We start from the raw sequence: 21948 nt of genomic DNA on the forward strand, positions 1-21948 counted from the left end.
AGGTAGGAAGACACCAAAACAGATGGCAAACTTGAGTAAATTGTTCACAGTTGTAGCTGGAAGGTTTGCACTACCTCAAAATACGTGGTAAGAAAACAACAACAAAAATCTCAGCTCCTGCCAGTGAAGAGGCAGTGTTCTTTCTCCTTGGCCATTTTTCCTCCAGCAAAAACAACTGTGTCAGCTTTTGTTTATATAGCATGTATGTCACTACCTTCCATAAGAGAAGAAAGCAGGCAAATAAATATGTGGAATGCACCTAAAGAGAAGACAACTCATGACAATTCAGCAAAATCACGTGTGAGCACAGATGAATCCTAACTAATTTTCATGATGTTAACATTCAAAATATTGCAGCTGAAGTGCACGGTTTAATAGAAATTACCAGTGGTACGTCAATGTTCTGCAATTCCTGTATACAATTACATCTTCCAGGTTATATCATACACTCCATGAAGACAGTACTTAGCTTACTTATTACTTTTCTTGTAAGATAAGACCAGTAAATCTTTCTGGCTTGTTGTTGGTTTTGAGAGTTGCTTTTGTGTAGCATAGCTCTCTTCTTTAGTTGTTCCGTCGTGTAAGTCAGTGCTTCTAGCAGGAGTGGGGTAGACTAATAAACAAGTCTTGTATGTAAAAGTGTGTGTATGTTTATGATGTATATAACTAATATCCCCTAAAGTTAGACTGATGTGACAGAAATCTGGGCTATGTTATACTGTACGGTTCCTCCTTTGGATTAGCAAAGTTTCTCTAACCAACAACGATGACACGTGTGCCTCATTATTAAATACCATATGTTGTGTATCTTCAGTGGAATTTTGCAATGTTAAATTGACTGATTGCTCTTTGATTTGTTTCATGCTTTTTGTAGCTAGTGAACTAAATGAAGCGGTTCAGTGTTGTGATGTGATAAAGTCCTATGTCCTTAGCCACAACTGTGGGAACTGTAGACTACGTACACGCTCTTCAGATCTTTCCCCTACTTGTGAAGACCCAGTATGGTCATCTACAAAGAAGCAAGGTTGCTCTGGAGTAAACTTTAGTGTTCTCAGGTAACTGTTCCGTCCCTATGTTAACAGCTCTTTGTTTGTTTCCACCCTATCTTCCATCCCCCAAAAGAAAAGAAGTCCCTAAAGGATCATGTCTGTAACATAACTTAGTCTTGAGAATCTGTAAATGAAGAGTTGGAAAAGTGCATTCCAGCACCTGTTTCACTTGGTATCCTGTGGGTGCCTGGTGGTTCTGGGATGATCTGGGTCTCTTTGGGCAGCATTGTCCCTACTTGTTATCTAAGGAGAGCATAGAAAAGAAGTTGCCTTGTCCACTGAGTTCTCTTGCTTTCTAGCTGAAAACACTCATCAGATCGGGACTTCCCCAGCCTGGAAAAAAAAAAAAGTCAGTTCTCTTGAAAGATGGTTTTATTAGTTAAAAGTCAGACAGCACTCTGATCCCACCTGATGTGCTTTGCTTTGTTCATGAAACACTGGGAAAGCTGTATGTACGAGACAGTAGTCAACACGTTTTATCTTGAGTGCTATATTTATGTCTTTACCTCACTTGTTGAGAGCCGCTCAGCGTATCCTGTGTTTTAACTGCCTTACTGACAACAGCTTAGTCAAAATCAGTGTTGTTTTTAATGTTCCTATTTACATTAGATCTAAAGATAGTTCCATACAGAACACCTCAAGAAAAAATAACAGTATTTCAACTGTATCCATAAACATCTTCAAACTATGCTTTTGGGAGATATGGCTTTTTTTTCTTTTTTTTTCTTCTAAGTTTAGAAGTCTTCCCTGGAAAGAAATCTGGCTCTGAATCATGTGCACAGGCAATCTGTATGTTACCTCATAGCTGTTAGTTCGGTCCATGGCAATGCAGAATCTTTGGCCAGTGTTCACTGGCTTCCTCCTCCTTCATGAACTTGTAAACTGGAGTGTATCAGTCACTGCCTATTACCTCAGTGCCTCTGTGCTTCCTCTGGCTATATTTACAAATAATTTGTAAAGGAGGATTTCTTAGAAAAAACGCTCTGAGGATACATTGCAATCCATTTTATGTAAATTTAACAGACAGCTGATGGTTTTATTTTAGATGGTGTAAAGGGAGGAAGAATTTAAATGATCCTTCTGTTGGCAGGTCTGTGGGTTTATTTCTGCGGCTCCATAAAAACTCCTTGGACAGCAGAATTGGAAAAAAGAATTTAGAAGAGAGAAAATAAGGAAATAGCATTCAGATTACTACCAGAAACCATCTGCCCTCTATTTTTTTCCTTAGATAAGACACTTACATGCAAAAACATATTGCTTGTACTGTTCCATAAAGCAGCATCAAAAGTAATAAGCAGTATCAATAAGTAATGACTTAAAAACCATAATATTTTGCCATAATCAAAAAGCATTTTACTATTTGAATTGCAATTTTCATACAATTTGATCTGATTTAATAGCATTCTTATACATATTTTTCTGTCATTTACCCAGTGAAGTGAATGTAAAATGCTAATTGAAAGTTGCTGAACACCTACGTATCTCTTTACTGGTAATCTAATCAAAATGACACTCATCACAGGCATAGTCACTTGTAAAAGGTTGTCTGGGGGGGGAGAATGATTTTTTTAGGAATTCTGAAGAAAATGCACTTGCTTCGAGTCTTTTAGTCTCTTAAACATTATGAACAACTGAAAGTTGTTCTTAGTCATGCAAACACTTGAGTTCTTTGAGCAAATTGACTCACCAAGTTATATCTACATGAGATGTGTTAACAGTGCAGCATTAATAGCACAGTGCAGCAAGGTGCAGAAAGAATATACAGCTGTACAGTTCTGGCTCAACTTATTGTCCACAAGCAGCTCAGCAAAATCTTTGTTTAAGCTTAGTTCATCCCTGTATGCTGTCAGAGATAATACAGGCTAATTTAAAAGGAAAAAAAGTGCTTGCTGCTATACGTTCCAAAAAAACACAACTACAGTAAAGATAATATTTAGTTTTAAGTGACAGTTTGCCTGTCCTCTAAGAACCAAATCTTGCCTTCTGCTAGGAGCTTTGCTCTAGATTTCAGTAAGATCAAACATGGCTTCTTTTGTAAAGCCAGCTATAGATACAGTAGAAGGAAGCATTCATTTTTCCTATTTCTGGAAGGCTTTTATATGAAAAGATTGTAGAGGTGAAGGCCACAGGTAACAAAAATCAAGATATCTAATTGAAAATTGCCATTGTACTACTATAATTACTGCTACCAACAGTTGTATTGTCATACAATACCATAAAATCAAGGGGTTTGAGGTTCATGAATAGTGCAGAAAATATCTAACTTCTGTTTTTACAAATGCTAACTTCTTGCATGCCAAAGTGGCAAATTCTTCAGTTTTATTTTTGCAGTTTGGGGATCCATTACATAGCAAGGTACTGAAATGCCTACCCAATCTTTGTGCTATCCTAGAGCTAACACACAACTGTTTCTTCCTAATCTTCCCCATCATGATTTCTGTATTGAAATCATAAAATATTTTGTGATACCAAACTAAATTAAAGCTCTGAGTATTTATGAAGTAAAGCTGCTTTGATATCTACTTATGTGGCAGTTGTGCATATGGAAGAAAAAATATGTATTAACATGTCAACTGGAATTTGATTTCACATTCATTCTGCAGCATCTAGCCTAACTTGTAGGCTAGCATTAACGACATTTATCCTTTCACAATAATGCTACAAGTAGCAGTAGTGTATACTGTGAGCAGCCTTTGATAGCTGTGGTCAGAAATTATTTTTTGTGGACTCATTCTACGTATTCTGGTGGAAGAAGTCTTCTCTGTTTGTTTGAACAGCTTTCTGTTATTCACTCACATGTTGGTAACCATGGAAGACAGCAGACGCCCACAGCATTCACAACAGCTTTCTAAATGTGCTAGCTTTAATTGAAAAACTCATAAGCACATTTACAGTTTGAGCTAATTTAGACAACATCAATTATTCTTTCTTTGGTGATTTGAACATGTTAGATGGCAGATAATTTTTGAAATATTTTAACACCCCAAAATTAACAGGAATGTAGAGATCAAGACACAAAAACCGTCTAAACAAATAATCTCTGACAGTGGAGGGGGGAACACTTAATTCCTTCCATTCAGTAAACTGCACAATTCAGGATATTCCAGTGCTAAATGTGGAGTATGAATAGAGATGCATTTTGCAATAGTGTGACTCAGCTGGCACCTTCACAGGCTTGAGGAACTTGATTCTCAGGCCAGCGTAGGTGTCCGTGTATGACTTTACACTGGCAACTTTTGCAAGAGCAAGCACAGAACAGGCACAAAAAGTGCTTGATGGGGAACAGCTTAACTACTGTATTGATACAGCACGCTTGTGAGCATCACGATTCCTGAATGTGGTATTCTGATCCTTCTTTTCTGTTAATGTCAATCCTAATACAGCTGTCTGTTTCCTTCGAGACAGCACATGAAGCTGTGAGGGAGGCTAGAACCGGAGAAGGAAAAGGTAGGGGGGGGAGGTAGAAGAATGAAGCCTGAAAGACAGTAAGTTCAGAGGGTAGAAAGAACAGGAAAAGCAAATAATAGCAAGGTATATAGAAGGAGTGCTCTGAGCAATGTTTACCTATCTCATTAAACAGCTTACTAATGTATTTAAAATGTTTGAAAATCTCAGCTGAAGTTTATATAATGTGGAAGGCACCATCATCTGTCAGTAAAACAGCAAAGAGTAGCTTTCATGGGTATAAAGCATTTTGATAGCCACTTTATCTGTAAGCTACCAGCATTTTTCTCTTTACAGTATTCTAGTGATTTTGGGGAAGCCTTGTTACTGTTTCCAGCATGAGAACTGGGAAGCCTAAAGGCTGCAGGATGGTGAATAATTTTTATTTTTATTTCTAATAAAGAACAAGACACCTGCATTTGAGTTGTTTGTTTCTTGCTGAAGTTTTCCTTTTTCTCAGTCAGACTTGCATGCCTCAGAAATTTTGGTAGCTGGCAAATTTACTAATAGGACATAAACGTCTTAGAGAACTTAATGAAGAATCATCCCTTTGCCAGGGCAGCAATACCAAGCTGAAAGCAGGCATGAGAAGCCAGAGCAGGCTTTCTCTTTCTAGATCAGAAATCCCAGCACATAGCCCTACTAATTTATTTTGGTCTCTGTCTGCTGATGCAGCACTGAGCTGGAGATTTTCCTTGGGTCAAAAAGGGAGGGGAAGCGGGAAGCAACTAGGGCATCTTCCACTCTGTTAACTGACAAGTATTTTTGATTCTCTCAAGATAGCTGATAAATTCTTTGGTCATTTGCTGAGTACTGAGGTTTTTAACTGAAATATTTAGATGTTGTTCTAATAATAAATGAAAGGCTTACTGTGACTATACAAACTTTTTTCCTTAAAAATAATTGAGGAAACTGCATACAAAGACCTGGGGAAGGAATGTCCTTGTGGCAACAGCACGTGTTCGCCGGTTAGAGGTTGGATTTATGATTGCTTGAAGTCGTACTCTGCCCCTGCTGTCAGTGGATTGGGGTAGGACAGCCTGATCTTCCTCTGCTTCTACCTGAACAGAGATAGTGCTTTAACCAGTTCATGGACAGTCCTAAATGCACAGTTTTATTTATTTATTTATTTAGGGCTATGAAGCTGGTGAAGGGCCTGGAACACAAGTCCCATGAGGAGCAGCTGAGGGAACTGGGGTTGTTTAGTCTGGAGAAGAGGAGGCTCAGGGGAGACCTCATTGCTCTCTGCAACTGCCTGAAAGGAAGCTGTGGGGAGCTCGGGGTCGGCCTCTTCTTGCACATAACCAGTGACAGGACTAGAGGGAATGGCCTCAAGTTGCACCAGGGAAGGTTTAGGTTGGAAATGAGGGGACGTTTCTTCTCAGAAAGAGCGGTCAGGCATTGGGATGGGTTGCCCAGGGAAGTGGTGGTGGCACCATCCATGGGGGTGTTTAAGGAAAGGTTGAACATGGCGCTTAGGGACATAGAGATGGAGACAGCAATAAATAAATCATAGAATCGTTAAGGTTGGAAAAGACCTCCAAGCTCATCTAGTCCAACCATCCCCCTACCACCAATATCACCCACTAAACCATGTCTGACACGGTCCCGCCGCCCCCCAGCCGCCCCGTGCCCGACTCCAGCAGCGGTGCCACCACATGGCCGCCGCCCGGGGCGGCACCGGCCGAAGCGGCGGGGCCCGAGGCACGGCTGCGGGGCTCCGCAGGCCCCGAGGGCCGAGCTCAGCCGTCCCCCCCCGGTGCCGACGCGGCCCGGCCCGGCCCCGCCCCGCCGCCGGTAACCAGGAAGCAGGAAGCGGTTGCGCGGAGCTGGGGCCGGGAGGATGGCCGGCGGGGGCGGCCCGGCGGTGAGGGGAGCCGCGGGGACGGGAGGGCGGCGGGGAGGCAGCGCCGGGCCCCGGGAGGCGGCGGGCTGGGGCCCGGCGGGCCGCTCGTTGGCGGCGGGGGCGGGTTAGAGGCGGGGGCCGGCCGCGGGTGCCCCGGAGCCGGCTCGGCACGGCCCCGGGGCTGGGGTCTCCCGCTGGCTGCTGGCCTCGGGGAGCCGCCTTGGGCCCACGGGGGAGCTCCCTGCTTCCTCGCAACGGGCTCATGGGTGTGCGCCTCTGCCCGGGGGGCTACCGGGGCTCTTGTGTTTCAAAGCGTCAGGACGGAGCTTGTCGCAGCTGGTGTAAAGCCTGGGCTGCGGGCGAGCAGTTGTTTACGGTCAGGGTGTTCTGTGGGGAGCTGGTTCTGCCAGGAGTTCAGTGCCTTTGTAATTTTGTCTCGGAGAACTTAACTCTGTCCTCCCGTATCTCAGTGCTGAGAAGAAAGATTAGCCTCTTGTCAGGTGGTTTTATGTTTTAACTGCTTTAAATCTACTTCCTTATTTGCATTAATGCAACTTGGCAAGCACAGTGTGTGCCTCTACTTGTAAAGAGGGAGGTATGGTATCCCCCATTTAAATAATATTTGTTGATAGATATTTTGTTAACCAACAGTGTAAAAACCATTGCCATGGGCCTCATCGACCTCATATGCACAACTGTCATAGCATCCACAGTGAGAAAGATCTGCCGGTGCTACCAGGATCACATCCAGTTGTTGAGGACCCTGGCTCGTTTGATATTGTTAAGGCTACACAGTAAGTATATGTTCTATGTCTGCAAGATGCTGAAATAGACAGGTGTTCCTTCCTCCAATGTAAGCTATGCTGGATGTTTTAAAAAGGTGAATAAATATTAGGGTTCCATCACCTCTCTAGTGAAAGAAGATAAATCATTTCAGTATGCTATTATAAATATTTTTATCATAAACAATGATGATCGCAACCAAGTCTGTTTTGTTAGGTAGAAAATTCTAGATACCGAGGCTCAGACCAACTTTTTTTGCAAGACTTCCGTTGAACACAAAGTGGAATTTGTTCATGTAGGAACCGTTGGATGAGGCTTTTTGAGATTTACTTTTTTTTTGTATGTGACATTCTTTAAATTGGAGGATGTTTCAGAAATAAGTAGATACTTGTTTTTCTCTTTTAAGGTATGGATTATTGGAGCGATGCAAAGAACTGGTAGAAGCAGGATACGATGTTCGACAACCAGACAAAGAAAACGTGACTCTTCTTCACTGGGCAGCAATAAACAACAGACAGGAGCTGGTTAAGTAAGCTCTAGAGACCCTGTGAAAGTACCTCAAGTATTCTGCTAGTGTTAGTAATGATTGCTTTGTTGCTATTGTACTTCAAAACAAAGGGAGTGTGCTGCTTAAGTAGAAAAGCATAAAATTCAAATTTTAACCCAATTACGTTTCTGAAAATGTCACTGAAATATAGTTACCATGCTTTTCTTTTGTACATGAGATTATGTAGTATATGATATCATTAGATTTTCCTGGATTTGTTTTGTTTAAGAAAGATCAAAGCTGATTTCTTAAGTGTCGTACTAATTACTGTTGTTTTTTCTTAAACAACTTCTCAAAGTAGCATCATTCACTGCAAAAATATTCTTGCTGTTTGCTTTTCTAGTGAAACTTTCATTATAAGCTATTTACTACTACAGATATGTTATTTTTAGAATAATATTTTAATGCTTTATGACTTTTTAATCTTATTTTATTGCTGTTATACAGATACTATATTTCCAAAGGTGCAGTAGTGGATCAGCTAGGTGGAGATTTGAATTCAACTCCCCTTCACTGGGCCATTAGGTATGCTGCTTGCAACTACTCATTGTAAATCCGCCAGTGTTAAGAGTAGCGTTTTGTGTAGGACAGAAGTGGTCATCTTAAATCTGTGCTGTGTTTCCTTTATTCACATGTACAGAATTTCATAGCATGTCCATAATTATGCTGAAATGTGTTCTCTGATTCTTGGCAACTTTGCAGGCCACAAAGTTGAGTTATGTGTGTATCAATGTATTTTAGTCAGACTCGCATTTTGAATTTTCTCAAGAGCAATACTTTCCAGACTTGGCCTCTTAGCTTCTGCCTTACTAGGCAAAGAAGACTAAATATTGTTCCTTCCTGGAAGTTAGCTTTTGACGCCTATTAGGGCATAGTTTAAGTCTGGAAACATTGTATTCTTTGACAGACTTTGTCATGTCTAGTTAATTTGCTTTCAGTTGTTCTAGCTTCTGCCCTAAATTAACTTGGTGGGCACCTGTAAGACTCCACGCTTCCAGTCCTGGACTTAAAGTGCTAGCATGTAGCAGCAGAGCCAAAGTATGACACCAGGTTGCTCAGCAGCATATAGATACCTTTGGCCTTTTCCCCCAGCGGTGCCAGATTTTTTTCTTGGGCTTCCTATAGCTGCCACTGCAAACATGAAGTACCTCTTTCTGAGCAACAATAACTGTTAGCACTTGGTGTGGAGTAAAATCATACTGGCTTCCAGGACAGGACTTGAATAAAATGATCAAAAGAACAATGCACTTTTTCTTCTGGGAAATACTTCACCTTAAGTACTGCTTATAGAATAACTAGTCTAAGTGCAAATGCTCATACTGGAAGAGTATTGCTTTTCTCTGGGTTTAATCTTCTGCTGAACAAAGATACATTTTACGAGATTTACTGCTCATGGGAGAAACTACTGCAGAATAAACACTGTATGCTAAATTGCCAGTTTGCCATAGATTGACTTATTGAGATAAATATTTAATCTTCTGATATAAACCTTTAGTTTTAAAAAAATGTCTCCTGAATAAAAATACAAGATTCTGAAATTAAATTTTTTCAGGGTATCTAAGAATTTCTAAGGCAAGGCTTTCATTAAGATTTACTTTTTTTTTTTTTTTGTCATTACTATAGTTTCATTTCATATATCGTTACAGACAAGGACACCTGCCCATGGTCATATTATTGTTGAAATGTGGAGCAGATCCCAGTCTTATTGACGGGGAAGGATTCACTAGCATTCATTTAGCAGTGCTGTTTCAACACATGCCCATTATAGCTTACCTCATATCAAAGGGCCAGGTATGTTGTTGATGTCCCAAGCATTGTTTTCTAGTTAGGAGTAGCTGCTTGTGCTTTATAGATACATTGCAGAGTTTACTGTTCTGTTTCCTATATGACAAGCAGGTATTTGGCAAGTATTTCCCTGGGCCATATGTTCAGAGAAACTTAATTAAAAAAAAACAAACAAACAAAGAACAAATATAATGCCTTCCGGTTGTCTTGTCATCCTTTTACAATCCAGAATTGTTAAAGCTCAGCAACACATGTGATGCTGTATAAATAACAACTGGCTTTTAAAACTGATAACAGAATTATATGAAGTACATCATGAAGCATCCACTGTTTGATTACAGATTTGTAACTAGTAATCTCTGCAATTGGCCATCAGTTGAAGCATGTGTAATATACAGAATACAGAAATTTCTATTAAAAAAATCAGACCTAGTCTGACTATATGTTTTATGTCATATCCACTTTAATTAATATCTGCTTAGCTTATACCTGAAGTAAGCAGAACTGATGACCGCTGTAACAATTCGCTAATAAAATTGAGAGGAGAGTGCTTTTGTGATCAAGAGTGTTTTTTCAAAACACCATGTGATAAGATTTAAAGATTTGGTAAGTTTATTTTCTTTCTCCTAGAGCTCTCTTAAATAGAAAACCACCTTCTGGAATGTAGATATAGATGGTATACATCACAAACTTATGAAAGTTTATGTTCTATTAAAAAATGCAAGCGATTACAAAACATAACTAAATCTGCTCTAATTCAATGATGGGTGGAGGTAGGAGAGAAGGAAACCTTCATTGTGAAAGAGAAGGGAAAAGATTAGGTAATACGAGTTAGATCTCTATGTATTGATGCGTAATCATTTTTTTTGTTCTATTAATAAACCAGTTTTATGTATTTGGACATTCTGTTATACACCTCTGTTTACACAAGGAAGATAGTTAATGTTGTTAATGCTTAAATGTTAATGCTTCCCAACATAAACTCTATTTATGGTATTTTTGCTCAAGAGAGGACAAGAAATACGGTGAGTTAAAGGAATTATATCCACATGATTCCTTTTAAAGTATCTGTAGTGGACATTCAGCATATCCTGAAATGAATGACGTGCAAGACCCATGGAAGGAAGAAAATTTATTTAAATGAGTGTTGGCTTCTTGGCCGGTATATTTTGGTTTCTTTCCACTTCTGCAGTGTGGCTAAGTCAGCTGTGTAGCTCAGAATCTGACCATGTAAGCGTTTACTGAAATCAGTGATACTTGCTTGTTATCTTTTTCTTACACTTAGAACATAGACACAACAGACTTCAATGGACAAACGCCTTTAATGTTATCAGCACAAAAAGTGATGGGGTAAGTAGTGAACAACTTAAAAAGAACCTGTTGCCCACCACTTTCTGGGCACAATCCTGAGTCTTCTGAAAATGTTTAAAGTGACATTCCTCTCTTTTACTTGTACAAAATATGCGGTATTTAAGAGATGAGAAATTATGAAGCAGCTAACTAGGTATAGCAATGACAAAAAACATTTATGAAAGTAAATCAAAAAACATTTATGAAAGTAAATCAAAGTGTTCACAGTAAGTGCACTTAATACATGTGATAGAGATGCAAGCTTATAAAAAGTGTAGAAAGATAAAATCTGTGTGTATAGCTCGTGTTTGTTCAAATATAGTCTGGAGAAAAACGTTGAGTGTGAGTCCCCAGTTCTAAACTTGGATTATTGTTGATGAGCTTGTTGGGAGACAAAGTATCCTGTATCTGCTGTTACTTCACAGATCTCAGCTGTGATTCATTTTTTACGGGGTGTTCAAGAGTTTCCTCTCCAGTATAGATTATGTTCTGTTTAACTTTATTTTCACCTAGACAAGAACCCACAAAGTTTCTACTGAAGTTTAACCCCTCTCTCAACGCTGTTGACAATGTTCAGAAGAACACTGCTCTGCATTGGGCAATAACATCAGGAAATATTAGTGCAGTAGGTCTATTACTGGAAGCTGGTGCTAGCATGGACATAAAAAATGTCAAGGTAAAATTTCTTGCATTATTTTAGTTTCTTTCATCCGTGTGGCATGAACGCATAAAATGAATGTGAAGAAATACCTGAGTCCTCTACCTTTTGGATATTCTCTGGAATGTGGAGGTGAATAAGACAAGCATCCTTACTTGGGAAACCAAGAGGAATGAGCACTTTTCTTATGGTGTGGCACAAAGTGTGAACGCTGAGATTCTTTGCAATATTCATTTAATGAACAGCTAATTCTTTTGATCACTCTGAGCATAATTGTGTCATTCACAGATTTTTTCTGTCTTTATTTTATTTTATTCAGCTGTTCTCTGCTTTAAAACATTGGCCAAGAGCATTACTCATGACAGATTTTTCAAAAATAAGTGTCTTCGTATTCACTGAGACTTGTAAAGACTTTAAAGGGATGAATATGTCATCCTGAAAATATTGAAGTGTTTTTCCATCCCTGTTTGTAGGTGCAAGTCAAAAGTGCTAGTCATATAAAAATCTTAGTCCTAATATTTGTAAAAACCGATATCAAGAAGTATAAATGTTGAAACTATATACATATATATATATATATATATATATATGTATGTATCTCCTGTATAGATATTTGTATAGTGTAGTTACACAGGGTTGGTGTACTGAGCTATGCAGCTTTTCTATCTGCTGCTTTTTTGTGTGTGACTCTTAGAATGTTGCTGTTTGGTTTTAAGAAGTTAACATAAACAACAAACCTTGCCTTTCAGTAAGCATGTCGTATTCTAGCTGACAGTTCAGCATTTCAGGTTAGCAGAGAGAGTGCAAAGGTAATTCAAACGGATGCAGTCTGGTTGAAAGTATCAGTCTTTATAGCTACCGAACTCTGAATTTACCCTACCCTTGCCTTAAAGTAAAAAGGGTTGGGAGGAAGCAACTACTGAGTTGTTCTTGTTTTTGCCTAAATTTGTTTATTATTTCTGTTACAAAGGAAAACATTTATGTGTGAAGTACATAACCAAATAAACTTTGTTGTTAAAGGGAGAGACACCACTTGACCTTGCAGTTCAGACTCAGAATCGCTTCATAGTCTATATGTTAACGGAAGAAGAAAGAATGAGAAGCAGAAGAAATAGCAGGTTACTGAGAATAATGGAGAAACAAGAGGTAATTTCGTGAGTAATAATTGATGGAAATAAAGCTACAGCATTCCGTGCTCAAAATAATATATAAAAATTATTTTCTGAGAGCTCTTCTGGATTTTTGAAAGCTTCCAAAATTGGATACACAAAAATGAAATTCTTTGGAAGTGCTTAGTTGTGGTATAGGTGTGGATTTTTTTTCATTTCCCTGTTGTTCCCCCTACCCCCCCCCTTCCTCCAGTGTATTGGTTTGTTGCTTTATCTACCTTGAGTCTCAGCACTTGTTATTATATTATCTGAATGCTCCTGAAGTAAATCCTGCTTGAATACTTTGTCATATTTTAACAATAGTCATGTTAATAGCTGTTCCTGCTGTTGGCATCTTCCTTGACGTCGGTGTGGGCCGTAGGATATGTAATGAACCTAAGTTCTGATTCTTGGCTTTTGAAAGGATGTCTGCTTCTCTTCCTGCTGTTTGGGATGGCTCTGTTTGTGAGGTTTGTGCATTTATCTCTCTGTATTTACTTTTTATAGATACCATATATATTTATATGTACTTTTCAGAATGATCTTGAAACGGAATGTCTTTAGGTGTGCAAAGTAATAGTTTCTCATCACTGAGAGATTTGAGGAAAAACAAAGGTGCAGTCTTAGCTAATTTAAATGATAAAGAGAGTGTTACTGAAGTTCTGCACCTGGTAGATGCTAAGATACCCATTCATGATGCTTAGAAATGTGCTTTATTTCAACTTTTCCCTCTGTATTTGTGTTCCAGCATGAGTTTTAATGAGCCATTCCTTCTCTCCCTGCTCCACACACCTCAGTGATATCTTAAGCTGTTGTACAGGTTTCCTGCAGTGGTCACCACACCACAACAGTCAGTATTCATTGAAATGGCAATATTGTTAGTCTGTAAATAGAGAAAGTTCTTTTCACCCAGTGCATCAGCAGTTCAGATATATAATTTTAGGCTGGAACAGAGCACTCTTCAGTTTATTTTTGCATTTTTAACCCTGTTATGTATTGGGCCAAAGAATGCCTTTGTATGGCAATTTTTGATTGCTTTAAGAGAGGCTTAAAGTATATTGAGTGAAGTTTTTTAAAAATAACAAAACTGATTATAAATGCGTACTCCACTAAGTTACGTTTTAAACAAATTAAAGACAAATACTGCTTTCTTTTCATATTCTTTCAGGCAGTTTGTGGGCCTCAAGAATCTAAGGTATCTTCCCACAGCATTGATGCTAAGTTCAGTCTTCTGGATGTCTGTGACCTGGTTTTTCTGGTTTGTGCCTGATATCCTTTTTGCTGGAGAAATGCAATAGAACTTTCCTTACCCTTCCTAGTAAATTAAGTCTAGTCATGCAAATAGTAACGAGCAGTCCCAGATAATTCCACATGACTGTTAATGTCTGGTAAGATTGATTTTCTTACATCGGGCTGGTGTTAAATAACTTCAAGTTTAAATGAAAGTTGTATATGGACTAAAAGTATATATCTTCTTTTATCTCTAGCAGATATTTGTGTACAATTCTGAAGTATTTTTTAATGTTACCAGAATATCAAAATGTCTTTGTTATAAACATTGTTTTCTATGTTAGCATCTCCATGTGACTCTTCATAGTTCCTCATTGAGTCTCTCATCCAGTAATGTATTTTGGCATGTACTAAAGCTGGATAACACTTGCATTATGCATTCCAATTTTTAAAGCACTCCTTATTTATAAAATAACAAGGATTTGACAGTGCTATTCATGCTTCTGCATAGAAAAAGAAAAAAAAAAAAGGGCAAACTAATTTATTAATTTCCCTTAGAAGTAGATCTTCCAGTCTCCTTTGTTTGTTCATTCAGAGGTTATGCTGCATCCCTAGTGCACGGTGCCTTAACTTCTACCTTTTGTGTACTTTATTTGAAGATGCTTTGGACTGATGAGTACAACAACATTTAATTAATAGTTTGCACTCACTTTTCAGTACCCTGTTCAGTTGCACAAAGGTCATCCATTTATTATAAAGCTTTGTGAAAAGGAAGGCCTTTAGGGAGACATTTAAAATGTAAATAATTTTGTACTAAACCAGCTATAGTATATTGCTATTCATTTTTAATTACTTTGTCCTTTAAGTGGTATTTTTCTTTTGTACTGTTCCCAGTTAAGATCATCTTAATATAATTATTAGCATTAACTTATCAGGTATATTCCTGCTGTGGATACACACGTGCTTTTCTAAATGAAAATCCTGTTATTAAGTGTTGCATTGTGAGGTTTTAAGGTTTTCTTCTTGTCATTAAATTAAAAGAAAAAAAATCTCACCATATGGGTTTGAGTTAAGTTCTGCTGAAGATGATGACTACAGAAGTGTTCTTAAAGGCTTAGCGAGATAGTTTTCTGTCTTTCTATAGAACCCTTGTTCTCATGAATCTGTTTTTCCTGTGAAACTGGCCACAGATCTGAGTGTTATAAAAGCGCTGGGTATTTCAGTCAACTGCATTTATGTGTGTCAAACTATTTCTCTGGACTGAATGAAAATCCAGCAATTCTCATTAAGGGCTACTCTCAGATCCAAAAACTGATAGAAATGCAGATAGATAAGCAGTATCCAGAGGAAATGCATTATCATCCTGACTTGGTCAGAAGGGTACCCCACAATTGCATTGGAACAGATACATTATAATGTAGGATTGATAATATACAGTGCTATTATTTTATATTTTTTCTTCTTGATTTTAATAAGAGCTAGTTTGCAATATTTTTAGTTCATGAGTACTGCAACCTCAAGGTTGCTTTTTCTTAATTTTTAAGAGTTATTCACAGTATGTTTGTTGTTTATGTAATGGCTAGGTAGGCAATGGAGTTGGAATCCAGGCATGGGCATTCTGACTGCTTCTTGGTGGCTTCATGGACCTTGCTGTAGGAGACCAAGCTCTCAAGTTGGTTGCTTGAATTTAATTGGTATGAGACTTGTCCCAATCCACGTTCCTCTGTTGTTGTATGGAGATCATTAATCTTCACACGTTTTTCTCCCCCTTTCACCTGACTTACAGATGTCTTTAGTCCACAGTGTAGAAATGCAGAAACAGAATTTCTGTTTCTAGTGACTGTTTATCTTCCCATATGTACAACAATAATTTGTCTGCTAGAGAAGTTGCAGCAAAGAACCATATTTAAAAAGAACTGATTTAAGTCTACTTCTCTAGAGTTGATGAGAAATGAATTCCCTCCACATAGCTTAATTAACACAGTTAGCCACCGTGTAAAAGTAAAGGGGAAAATCAGGATAAAAAATGTCCAATTAGACTAGAAATGCCAGTTTGGATTTGGTATTTTCTGGTATATTTGTGAGGAAAGAAGGTTTCCCGGTAGCTGTTCAATTACTTTAGAAGTTGTTTTTCAGTGTGTGTTTTTGGAGTGATATAGCTCCAGGATGACAGAAGATGCATTTGTCTATCTGAATTTATTCAGTTGTTTTAACTGGGGAGGAAAAAAATAGAGGGCAAGACTCAAAACTCTCTGAATAAGAGCCTGTTTGACAACTTAGCGGTGTGTGCAGCAGTCAAATCTCTCAGCTGCTTAATACCAATCAGATATGCAAAAAAAAGTCTTCATAGGGGAAAAAAGAAATGGAATTCATTTTATATCTGTTATATATTCAAAGGAAAAGTCTGTCCTCTGCTAATGAGGATGACAGGGATATTGTAGTGCAGGTTTATAACAGTTGTAAAAGGCTTCTCTCCAGAGCTCAAACTGGAGAGGCCACTAAGGGACAGAGAGGTGAAAAGCGGAGGTCATTCTTTTCCTTTTCTTGTACTGCTTATAAAATATACACTGGTTTTGGAATATTTTATTTGTCTGGCAAATAGTGGTGGTATGTGGTATAAGAATATATTCCTTAACCTGAATAATACATATAACCAATACCATTTTTGAAATCACTGTCATGTTCGGCTTGGTGGGTTTTCTTTATTATTTCTATAAAACTTGGAGAACTGATCCTGGGTATATTAAGTCTTCAGAAAAAGAAAAAAAAGAGGTAGGTGACTTTGTAAAAATAAGTGGAAGGACTAGCATGGTACACCACGTGTTCCCTTCTGGTTGATTTTTTTTTTGTCATCAACTGTATATTAAATTTGAAAGCAGTAAGATATTCTTTAAGAACTTTTAGCTCCATCATCAAACAGTGTAGGTTGTAGATAATTCCTCCTCCTACTGCTTATTTCCATATCTTGATCATTCTGCCATGATTTCCTTGCCACCATCTTCTTATTGAATTGTGAGCTTCAGCCAAGCACCCAGATTCATACCACTGATGTCATCAACGATATAAACTCACACAGAACTTCACTTAATGAATAAAACTTCTGTAAGGTTTCCGTTCCAGTTGTCTGATGTTAGCAAGAGGTACTCACAGTGCTTTTCTACAATTGTCCATGCTCAGAAGACGTACTAAAGGCTAGAAATGGTTTAAATTGTCACGTGCTCTGAAGATGTGTATAATGATTTGATTTTTATGTTTAAGTTTCACGTAAACTGTGTGCTATTTCCTAGTTGCATTTTACAAAGGCAAAAAGGGATGGCGAACCAGTCCGTAGAACATTGATTGTTTGGTCCCTCAGCCTAATGATTATTTTGTTTGTGATCTCTTTGTTCTCCATGTGATTGCATTTCTTCAGACTGACAGGGAGAATAAACTGCAATTTTAACTTTGTCAATATTGTTGCCACAGGGCTAGTAGTACTAGCTAGTAGTACTAGCTATCTAGTACTGATAAAGGAAGACTACATATAGCAGCTCTCCTCCTCTCTTTAACTGACTGGCTGACTATATGAGAGGTACCTTGTGCCTTAATACCATATAATTCTTTAAGAGTATTTCATCCACATTATTTATTAATTTTGGCAACATAGAGCTACTTTTTAAAATAACCCCGCATGAATAAAGTTGGATTAGTTTTTGCTGTTCTGTTTGTCATGGAACTTACCTTGTCCCTGAGTAGCAAGTGCTTGGTTCTCAAAATACTTAATATCTGCAAAAGGCCTAAAGTAAAAATCTTCATAGATCCTCCATGAAACGCAATCCAAATACAAGCACAAACTTTGTCTTTCAGAACATTGTAGCTCTTGCGGAAGCAGGTTGCTTGGACTTCAGAACATTTTGCACATCGTGTCTTGTAAGTGAAGCCTTGATATTTCTTTTCTTTTTCTAGCCTGTTTTTTACTCAACACTACAATCTTGTTTTTTCCCTCACTTCTTGTAATGCAAGCATTACATGCCTTGTCTTGTCTGTGTTACTTAGATTTCTTTTCTCCTCTTATGGTGACAAAGTTTTGAGATCCTTGGACTGTATTCTTAATAAAATAGCTTTATTTCTACCTTTTTTTTTTCTTTTTGGTAAAATTAAGATGCATAGCTCTTATCTGTGTTGTGACGCCCATTATGTAGTAATAGTTACCATATATGACAGTGCTCTTCAGATGATGCTGCAAACTTTGAGTAAAATAGATGCTTTTGCTATGATTGTATTCCTTTCCTTTGTGTTCAACTAGGTAAGGAAGCCTTTGAGATCTGTGCATTGTCTTGCTTGTGATTCCTGCGTAGCCAGATATGATCAGCATTCTCTGTGGATTGGGCAGTGCATAGGTGAGAGTATTTGTTTTATCAAATTTGAAAACTCCATGTGTTATTTCTGCAACATTTTTTAATGTTTATCTCCTTAAAAAGTGAACAGATAGAAGAGTACACAGTTGATACTGAAGGGGTTACTAATAAGTGCCAGGGAGAAATTACTTAAATGACAGAGAAAGACAAATACAAATAAAATGATTAAAGGAGTGGAGTAGAGACTGGTTGACTTTATTAGAGCTAATTCTGTTATGTAAATCTGGATGGCTTACAGGAGAAAGTTAAGAAAGAGGTCAGCCTTGTCAAACTCTCTTGAGTATAGCAAAGGTAATAATAGGAAATGGTTTAGATTCTTCTTATTCATATTAAGTTAAGGAGAAATTACAAGTAAAGCAACATTTTAAAATGTCATGCTTTTTTTTTTCCTTGCCTCAAATACAGGCATGGGGAACCATCGTTATTACCTATTGTTCCTGTTGTTCCTAGCTATGACCAGTGTCTGGCTGCTTTATGGAAGTCTTCTGTGTATGTATCAATGAGTTTATTTTAATTTAGCTTTCAGGGACCTGTGCATATAGTCATTATTCTTCAACATTTTATTTCTATCTAGTGTAATTATACCTGCAGGAATAACATAAGATGATACCAAATTTCATCAGTGATAATTTCTCTTTCTAAATGAAAATACATCAGGACATTGGAATCTTTGATCAAATGTCTGTTATGTTTGTGTTGTGTTAAGATATAGCCCTAGTGGGATTGTCCATTTTTGGAAGATACAATATCAGAGACCATTTTTGTTAGAGATAGCATAGGCAAGCTGTGCTGAGGAGGGTCAGGATACAGATTCTAGTCTGTATACCCATTCCCGCAATTGAAAATAAGTTTGTAAAAATATTATTGCAAAGGGTTTATTGTTTTTGTTGTTGTTTAGAAATAACTGTATTGAACACTTGCTAAAGTTTCGTTTTGTTTTTAGCATAGTGATAATTTTGAAAAGAGAATTATATATCTCATTAATAATCCAAAGTGTTTCCCTGGGAAATTGGGGAAAAAAATGAATTCTGGAGATGTGGAGAGCCATTATAATATAATTCTTGAGGATAAGTTCACATAACAAAAACTGCTTTCTTGTCATTTTCACAATCATGTCTTCTTTTACTGATGATGATGTTTAAGGTAAATGATAAATTCTTGTCCTAAAATTACAAATAATCATGCAGTAAAATTTCAGAAGGCTTGATAAGAAGAGGTAGTAACTTACTTCAATATTACTAGTTAACTTCAAAATATGAACAAAACAAAAATCTGGCTAATACCTTGACTGTTCCTTCTGTGGGTTATGGACACACAACAGAAAGATTATGCAGCAAGACTAGCAAGGAGTCACATATCACTGTGGGTGTTTAAGTGAGAAAATGGTATTTCTAGAGCATGTGGCTATATAATATTCTGTGCAAATATGTGTTTTTCAGTTTTTAAGTGGCTTATGTTAAAAGGTAATTAACTGATAATGTATATTGTCAGATTGGTCAAACCACTGCTCAACAAGTTACCATCAAGATGGAGCATGGACATACGTGACACAGATAACATATTGTTCTCCATGGGTGTCCTACATCTTCGCACTAGCCTGTTTCCATATTGTATGGACTTCATTGTGGTTAACTATTCAACTTTACCAGGTATTGTTTTGCTTTAGTTTATGTTCCTTTCTTAACAAGTTACCAAATGAAAACTTCTAGGTGACCTGCTCCCATAAAAGCTTTGTACCTGCTTTACTTCTCTAATTTATGTCACATCTAAGTGCTTATCTTAAATCTCAGAACAGTCCATTAAGTTTCATGGGTACTTGTGTACTTATCGTTCCCCTGTTCAAGGTAGGATCACAGTCTGAAAATCATTCCTATAACTGAATTCTGGTTTCACTACTCATCAAAAATTCCAAACCTATGAAAAAGCATGTTTAAAGGCAAGAAACTTCGTTAACTAACAGTACTGGTGTTACTGCCTCACAACGGCATGAAAACTCAGTCTCACAGTTGAAAATTCCATGACAGAGCTCAGCAGCATACAAGAAAAAATACACAATTGTAAATGTGTGCTGCTTGATTGCTGTAATGTCTAAGGAACTGAGGGGGAAAATAACATTTTTTCCAGTGGGGAAAAAAAAATCTAGGTAGGATATCTACAATGATGTGTTGTGTTTTGTACACAGTCATTTGTAAGTAGTTCTTTATGATGCTTACTATGTCATGCAGCAATTTTGCTGCCATTTATAAGGGCTTATAAGATTGTCGTCAGAAAAAAAAATTAAATGGAAAAGGGAATTGGTAAGGAAAAATGTAGGGCAAAAAAAATGAGCTTTGTGAAACTCATTGAAACAAGACATGGAATCAAGAAAATGAGTAAGTTATCGTTGATTTCTGACTATTTCATCTTTGTCTTTTTTGGAGGATCTTTTCCTAACAATTTCTATGGTAGAATATAGACAAAATCTGAGGAGGTAAGTGCTTAACTGCTATAGATCTTAAACTTCTACAGACATTTGTATAAAAGTGTAATCTTTACAGTCATCTCATTTAAGCTTGCTTTCTCTGTGGAAGTATTGATGTTACAGCTTTCTGGATTCTGTTTTACCCAAAGTCCTTTATTATGGCAGTAGATATTTGTTAGATATGGCCAACTTCTCCTCCTCCCTACCCTTTCAGTAGTATTTTTTTGTATGACCAGAATTTGAGTTTATGATACTCATGCTTTCGCTGTTATTTATAATTTCCTTTCTGTAAGATTGCCTTCTTGGGACTGACCTCACACGAGAGAATGAACCTAGTGATGCAGAGCAAATCTTCTAAGCATCCTGTTTCACTCAGGAGAACTTCATACAAGTGAGTATTAATGAATAGGGTGTTTTAGGCATGTATCTATTCAGTACTGATTTGCTCCACTACTATGTAAATGCAAAATAAAAAAAAAAAAAATGCTAGTCTGTGGGCACAGTAGTCCTGCCTGTTAGGAGATACAGAAGTTGTGCCAAAATCAGCTCTAACTAGCAGAAACTACTTGGGAGGTGGGAAGCAAATTGTTCTTGAATTTGTTCATCAGTCTTGATGTCTGTTCTGGAGATCCAGAGGGAGAATTAAGATACTGTCCCCTTTCTGACTTGTCTTGCAATATTTGGCTCAATAAAGAAATTAGTGCCAAGATTTCGCTGTTATGTAAGAACTTTGTAATCCCTTGTGTGTGAGCAGATAAGATCTTACTGATTTTAAGTATTTGAGTTGAACTTAAACTTATCTCATTCTTAAATGTAATGCACGTTGAAAATTCAACAGAGGAGTAATGCTGAACAGAGAACTCTGTTTCTTCACCTAGAGCTGTCCTTATTGATAGCTTTATACCTTAAGAGTACTGCTTAATGGTGGATGTGTATTTTTGATGCCTGCAGTCATCTTTTGTTAGGTTTATTAATGGATGTTTCTCTCATTTTCAGTCTCGGTTGCTTCCAGAATCTTGCAGACTTCTTTCAGTGTACGTGCTTTGGTATGTTCAAACCCAATGTAGTTGACTGGACCAAGCAATACAAACTTTTTCATCCGGTAAAGGAGAAAAATGTTCATTCTGTATGAAGTTTTGCTTGACTTTTAAAACCACTGAACTGAAAGATAAATAAAACTGGATATTTTCTAATTTTTACACATTGTTCTGAAAGCTGCTTTTTATTTTTATTATTGTTTTAAATATTAA

At 37.6% G+C, this 21948-nt stretch overlaps 1 protein-coding gene across 2 annotated transcripts; it reads left to right on the forward strand.

Annotated features, from left to right (window-relative positions):
* The first annotated feature begins 6203 nt into the window (after positions 1–6203).
* ZDHHC13 (zDHHC palmitoyltransferase 13) lies at positions 6204–21897 on the forward strand. 2 transcript variants are annotated; one of them, XM_080594556.1, is made up of 17 exons: positions 6204–6360; positions 6991–7133; positions 7529–7651; positions 8117–8194; positions 9316–9460; positions 10740–10804; positions 11318–11480; positions 12483–12608; positions 12947–13080; positions 13779–13879; positions 16488–16612; positions 17687–17749; positions 18126–18219; positions 18643–18726; positions 19729–19886; positions 20992–21089; positions 21695–21897. In XM_080594556.1, exons 1-17 carry the CDS (start codon positions 6337–6339, stop codon positions 21828–21830), a joined length of 1860 nt encoding a protein of 619 aa, XP_080450682.1. In that variant the 5' UTR covers positions 6204–6336; the 3' UTR covers positions 21831–21897. The 2 variants fall into 2 exon arrangements, with proteins under 2 accessions (XP_080450682.1, XP_080450683.1); XM_080594557.1 differs by lacking the exon at positions 6204–6360 and adding an exon at positions 6495–6839.
* The last annotated feature ends 51 nt before the right edge of the window (positions 21898–21948 follow it).

Source organism: Anser brachyrhynchus (genome assembly GCF_964034855.1).
Source record: "Anser brachyrhynchus genome assembly, chromosome: 5".
Lineage (NCBI taxonomy): Eukaryota > Metazoa > Chordata > Aves > Anseriformes > Anatidae > Anser > Anser brachyrhynchus.

Coding starts and splice junctions, on each gene's coding strand:
- ZDHHC13 (XM_080594556.1), top strand. CDS start 6,337: ATGGCCGGCGGGGGCGGCCCGGCG. Junction 16,613..17,686: donor CAGAAAAAGAAAAAAAAGAG/GTAGGTGACTTT, acceptor TTTGTCTTTCAG/AACATTGTAGCTCTTGCGGA. Junction 18,727..19,728: donor GCTTTATGGAAGTCTTCTGT/GTATGTATCAAT, acceptor GTATATTGTCAG/ATTGGTCAAACCACTGCTCA.